The 6831-nt window shown below is 32.6% G+C and overlaps 1 protein-coding gene across 5 annotated transcripts in view; it reads left to right on the top strand.

The window, feature by feature from the left end:
* Window positions 1-6831, top strand: part of LOC106456958 (glycine receptor subunit alpha-4-like) — a 74171-nt gene that overhangs the window by 48920 nt on the left and 18420 nt on the right. For all 5 annotated transcript variants that reach the window (XM_022382759.1, XM_022382760.1, XM_022382762.1 and 2 more), the window contains exons 2-3: window positions 2052-2185; window positions 4743-4810. In XM_022382759.1, coding sequence (XP_022238467.1) covers window positions 2052-2185; window positions 4743-4810 — 202 coding nt within the window. The remainder of the gene's footprint in view (window positions 1-2051; window positions 2186-4742; window positions 4811-6831) is intronic.

The raw sequence follows: 6831 nt of genomic DNA, 5'->3' as shown, positions 1-6831 counted from the left end.
TGATTATAGCGAACTACTAATAGACACTCTTCTTTTGGCGCATCACGTTGGTTATATTTATAGTTGTGTGGAGGCGTTCTAGAAATTTCAGTCTTACGTAACAATACTAGTTAAATCATTTACTACACACATATATTGTTGATTCTTACTCTCGAGAGTCTCTTACAACTTTGGAGAATAGGCGGGAGTTTCGCAAAACATATTTAACAGTATAAACTATGTATGTTTCCAAATATAAATTTAATCTAAACAAACGTTGATATTAAAATAAATACATAAAAACAAATTTGTTACAATATAAATATTTTGATTATTTGTATTTCAACAAAATATTTATCAAAGGGATTTCTACATTCTCCCGTACATAATTCGCAAATGTCCTTTTCTCTAAAAATGAATGTATGAAAAACTAATATATGCTATGTTGTATTATTATTATTTTTTAGCATTTCTATCATGGTTCTTGTACTTAAGTCAGAATTTGGTTTTACTAGACAAACGCTGGTGAGAAAAACAGCTATCATGGCCTTATTTTTTATGTCCATGGGAAAAGTTATTCAATTTTGCGGAAAAGCTTTTTATACAAATAACTTAATACCTAATACCTAAATATACCTAATAAAACCCTAATGCTGAAACTGTTGTAAGTTTTGTACTCGTGTAATTTTTATTCCATGCAATTAACAAGAATGGGAACAAACTTCTGAAATAATCATATCACGAATGATGAAGATCTTACTAACTGCTTTTAATTATTATTTATACTGGCTTTTATCAGTACATTTGAAACAATTATCTAAAAAATATGACAGGAAATGAACATACCCATTTCATGTATTACCGGTTTTCGTCATTATCGTCGTATTAAAGTTACTTTAAACAATTGTCTCAGCTAATGGTTGAAATTATTTATATCTGTTAGGTTTCTATCGTGGTTGACAGCATAAAATTCATGTAAAATCGTATTAACTTTATTCTTATTTTCAGTTCTGGATATCCTATAAATATTGTCGAAGTTAAAGTTTTAATTGAATAGGTTTTGTTTTGTTTGTTTGTTTTTGAATCTCGCGCAAAGCTACACGAGGACTATATGCGCTAGCCGTCCCTAATTTAGCAGTGTAAGATTAGAGGGAAGGCAGCTAGTCATCACCACCCACCGCCAATCTTGGGCTACTCTTTCACCAACGAACCGTTTTAACCGTCACATTATAACGCCCCCACGGCTAAAAGGGCGAGCATGTTTGGTGTGACGGGGATTCGAACCCGCGACCCTCGGATTGCGAGGCGAGCGCCCTAACCACCTGGCCATGTCGGGCCAATTGAATAGGTACATGCATTTATGTAGAAACTTTGGTTAATATCAAGGTATGCATATATGTTTAATCCAACTGTAAAACTATAGATTTATGTTCTATACGTTCGAAATTCCAGAAAATATAACATTTTAATAATTATAGAAAAGTTTTATCTTTTTATTTTTTCTCAGCATTTATTAATCTTGTTCTATGCAAATTGTATTTGTAAATTACAAATCCACAAGCAGAAACAATGTTACAAAAGTAGAAAGCAATAAATAAATTCAAGTATAACATTAAAGTGTAACTGTGAAATAAATTTATAATATCATATTGATGTAAAAAACCAATAATATGAAATAAAAAACAATTTCCCATTATTGTATAATTGTACATAAAACTACAGAATAATAAGTTTCACATATGAAAAATTTGTTAAGAGAACTACAAGATAATAAACAGCTTTACATATCACATTGACGTATATGTGTTTGTTCACAAATCTAAGAAAATATAAACATTTTGGCATGTCGCATTCTCGTATACTTGTTCACGAAACTTCAGAAATTCATACTACACAAACTGCATCACAACCAAGTTTTACATTTCAGAATTAGTATCATTCTCTTGAAGTAAAAAGTGGGTACAATAGTTTGTTTAGTCATTAGTAAAGTGATACTATTTTTAGCTATATTCTTTCATTTAGAAATGACAAGCATAATAGAACAAATCTTGAAATTATTCTTTAACTAACAGCATCTGCATAGCTGACATAAGAAACGAGATCACTCGCCTAGAAAAGAAATGGGATCACCAGGAGGAGATATTTGATACTTTAACTGACACTTCAATATACAACAAACGCCTTCGACCTGCTAGTGTTAAGGCCGGTGAGTATGATGAGTTGTTTTAAATCAAAGGCTTGTAAAACATAACATGTATAACCCACATACACACGTAATAGTCTGCATAAAGTGATATTTTCATATCCCAGCAAAAGCTATTTTTGGGACCATTTAAAATTATTATTTTTTCTTTATCCCTTTTTAAATGAAAAGTAAGTACCAGCTATGTATAATCATATCACGGAGTCCGTGGCTAGAGTTGTGAGAAGTAGTACTTTGTTATGTAACGATATTTTCGACAGGAAGATTAATCATGACATATCATGTATGTTTAATACAACTTAATGATGAGTTTTACTAAGTACAATAAAACAATGAAAACCCCTTAATCAAAATGCTAGAAAGTGAGTCCTTTGAATACTCGAGCGATGTTTATATGACGTAATGTAGCCTGTTTATCTGTATAATTGTATAAAAATCCAAACGATAAATGGGTTCAGAGGATGAGGACAGTGGGCACTATGATAGACCTCTGGAGTTGGCGAACAAGATTCTAATCCGTATGATACCACAAAATATTCGTCGCATTTTTAAGCTGTCTTAAGAGTGTCAATTCTTCAGAGTGGATGGAAGAGTATTGCTGACTGCATACCCTCCCTTTTGTAAGTATTTCAAAATTAGGGTGGTAGCAGAGAGCCTTAGTACTTTTGCCATAAATACCAAGAGGTAGCAACACATTTTGGTTTTTGACGTCACTAATCTTCAGATTTTCTCTAAGTAAACAATTAATTTTCCCGAAAGGGGACCGAAGGCCGCCTAGAGGGGTCACCTGGTGGGTTGTCAGTCAGTCAGTCAGCAGACACTAAAATGACCTTGCATAAGAGACGATTAACGTTGTAATTTGTACTGTCGTAATGTCAGTAAAACGTGCACATGCAATGAATCACGAGATTAAATATACACTCTGTAGCCTGCATCAGGAAAATTATTTACTTCTAATTACCCACACTAACTCAACTAACCTAATGTAAAAAATAAACTTGTACCAATGTATTGAATTTACAGAAGAAACTTGAATCAGTGTATTGAATCTACAGAAGAGAATGGTACCAGAGTATTTTGTTTATTTGAAGTTAAGCACAAAGCTACACAGTAGGTTATATACGTTTGCCTACCATAAACTTACCACTGACTGACCAGGGATATGCTTTACATATTCAGCTGAATATAACTTCCCCGAAAGGGGACCGAAGGCCGCCTGGAGGAGTGTTGGGTATATACAAGACTATTAAGTTTAAGAGTTATTATTCAGTTTATTTAGTGTTTTAATATTTAGTGATTATTAAGTTTCATAACAAGAATGTTAAAAGCTAATTATTTTAAAAGCGATAGTTATGACAAGTTTTGTTACGTAATTCTGTATGAGTTGTAAGTTGTGTATGTAGTTTATTTGTTGTACTAGACTTTTGTAATATTGTTGACGTCGTCTTACTCGAAGCTTCCGAGTTTTTCTCATTATGTGTAATATTGTTGTTACTAGAGGGCTAGATGTTTCTAACTTTTTCTGGCACGTGCTATAAATAGTGCAGATGCAGAAGTGAAGAGAAGTTAGTTCGTGAAAGTGAACGAAAAAGTGAAGTTAGCCTACGTGAGAGCTTAGCCGTAATGAGCGATTTCTGAAGTCAGTTTCACACTTTGTATTGTAATAACACAGATAGAGAAGAATAATTTGTCCTCTCAAATAGTGTGCTAGTATAATTGAACCCGCCTGTGTGGGCTTTCACGAAAAAAAGACAATTATTTAAAGCTTTGGATACAACTGTGATAACCAATAGTGTAACGGTTATTTTATATACGTTTGACTTGTTTTAAATATAGTATGCTAAGATAAGTGGACTGTGTGCTGTGTCTGTTTAGTATTGAAATTCATCGCCAATAAGTCACAGACGCCTACAGTAAAAAATCCCGGCCCTATAAAAAACTGAAAAGGGATCACCTGTTTTAACTTCTCGCACCATTATACAGTAGTGTATTGTCTGTCACATAAGGGATGATTAATGCTGCAATTTGTACTGTTCTGACATCAGTAAAACGTGCGCATGACATGTGAACTTCAAAAGCAAAAAAAAAAAAATTAAAATAACTGTTACTCTTAACTTTGGTTTTATTTACTCTTGAAAGAGAACACTTTCGGGGATCCTTCGGAAGTACATCTAGTGTACGATATACATGTATATATTCATACATTTTAAAATAATCTTAAAGAATTTGTTTGGAAAGTATTTGTCCGTCCTCTGAAAAATTGCTGTCATATTCTTAATGAGTGTTCTTATTACTTGTTTGTTGTTAAACACAATGCTGCACAATAGACTATCTGTACTCTGCCCATCACGGTATCAAAACCCAATTTTTAACGTTGTTAGCCCACAGAATTGCTTCTGAGGAACCTAGGGGCGGGTGTGATAAATAGTTTCCAATACGTCTTTCGCTCAAAGTAGTTTTTCTGTATTTTATGGAAAATAAATTTCTGGTAAGCTAGTATTTGTTGCAGTATTAAACATTTATTAATTAAGTCATACGGTCTAAGAATGTTTATTTCTAGGTGAACCTGTCATAGTCAACACAAGTTTGTTTCTCATCAGCATGACGTCGTTTGACGAAATTCAAACGGTGAGCTTCACATTTGCAATTTTTAAAAGATTTACAAATCAGTTTTAGTAATGGATTGTTCTTACACAGTGTTTTATATAAAGCTGAACATAATAGAAGATTATGTCCATCCGTTGTAAAACAAAGTACGTACTTTTCTATTTGTCCATGACTTGCTGAATCTATATGATAGCTTAATAATATCTTAATGGAAATTAATGTTTATAAAGCTATGATTAACATTCCATTAGATATTTTAAATTTGAGAACATTAAAATTCAACCTGGATTTAAAAACGAAAGTGGTTTTTTTTTGCTATTCAAAACCATTGTTCATTTTTAACATGCGCACTTCGTATGTTTTTGTTTAACTTCCATTTTCATGACATAACACCAAAAATCGGGTTTAGACACCCGAGATGACCATAGCACAGATAGCTCATTGTGTAGCTTTGCGCTTAATAATAAAATAAGCAAATCTTGTCTAGTTAGAAATTCTTTTTGTCAACGAATATATAAAATGCGATTCGTTTATTTTTCAAGAACTTGAAAAAAAAGTGTGGTGAAGAAAATATGATTTTTAATTTGTAGTTGTTTAAATGGCGTAATTTCTACTTTACACAAAGATGATAAACAACAAATTTTTGGTTTATGCATAGTATTGTTATTATTGCCCCGTGTTTGTATCTTGTTTTACATTTTGTCAAAGTTAATTCATTGAATTCAATAAAAAAAATATAATTTCTATTATTCATTTAATTTTAAATGCTAATTATTTTTTAACTGCTAATGCACGGTGTCTAAATTCCTTGTAATACAAAAGCTTCATTTTGTACATTGAGGAATAGTATTAACCAATATAATGTTAATGATAAATTATAATAAAAAGCAAAGGTTCAGAGACGTGGGATAAGCAATATATTATTGGATCAAACGAAATTTGTCCACCAAATCTACAAAATGCTCGCAAAATGTCACTAACCGCTTACACATATGTCATTTCAAAGTAGATGCTGTTAATATCGGGCAAAATTACTTTTATATGCTCTTTATTAGGCATGTGCGAAATGAAGTAGAAACACCTCATTTAGCTATAAACTTTTAAGATTATGGAAAAAAAAAACATATACTAGGAAAAATCATATTCTGATAGCTATATATATATATATATAAATATGAGTGAAATATATTGGAAAAGAAACACAGAATAAAGCAGAAATTTTACTCACTTCCCTTACGTTTCGACACAAAGCCTTCTCACAAAGAATGATACAAAAAATTCAGACAGCACATTATGTACCCTTTCGTGGATTACTTCATTGGTTGCCGAGGAATGCGTCCCCCTGATTGGTTGATACATACTACAGCTTCTGCTCTTCTTGCTGCACTAATCACCAGTGTCCCCGCGACCTTAGCCAGACTAACAAAGCCTTCTGTGTGGTTAGAGGTGACCTCTGTAGCGATGTATACAGCTTCAATGGTTCGTCTCAATCTCTTATCATAACTCTTATTCAAAGTTTCTACGTCTTGCCACTTTGGCAAGTGTCCATGACTGTCTATGTATAACGCTAACAAATTTGATATACGTGTTTTCTTATGTCATTTTTATGCTCATTAATTCTTACATCTACTCCCCGTGATGTTCCACCATAGTATTGTTACGACAGCGGAAGTCACGTGACTCTGGTAACACGTAATGTGTTCTATAAAGATTAGAGAACATCACGAATAATCCAGTATTTGCTAGACGCCCTCTATTCTTGTATATAAGTGCGCCAGACAATTAATTGATATAGAATTGCAGACAGACAGAGACGGACAATTGTGTCAAGCACGGTAGTCAGTAAGTGCGTGAATCGTTCCCTGGAGAATTATAACGTGTTTTTATAAAATTAGTTAAGTTAAACTGACTGTGGAAATTAAGTCTATTGCAAAGTTGAATTGAGAAAGAATAAATTAGTTTTATTTAAGAAAGGACTTGTATCACTGAAGTTTTTCAGAAGGAATTTTTACAAGAAAATAACAATCGACCAGAGACGTAAC

This window comes from Limulus polyphemus, unplaced genomic scaffold (genome assembly GCF_000517525.1).
Source record: "Limulus polyphemus unplaced genomic scaffold, Limulus_polyphemus-2.1.2 Scaffold275, whole genome shotgun sequence".
Classification (NCBI taxonomy): domain Eukaryota; kingdom Metazoa; phylum Arthropoda; class Merostomata; order Xiphosura; family Limulidae; genus Limulus; species Limulus polyphemus.
This window is presented reverse-complemented; position numbering and strand designations above follow the sequence as displayed.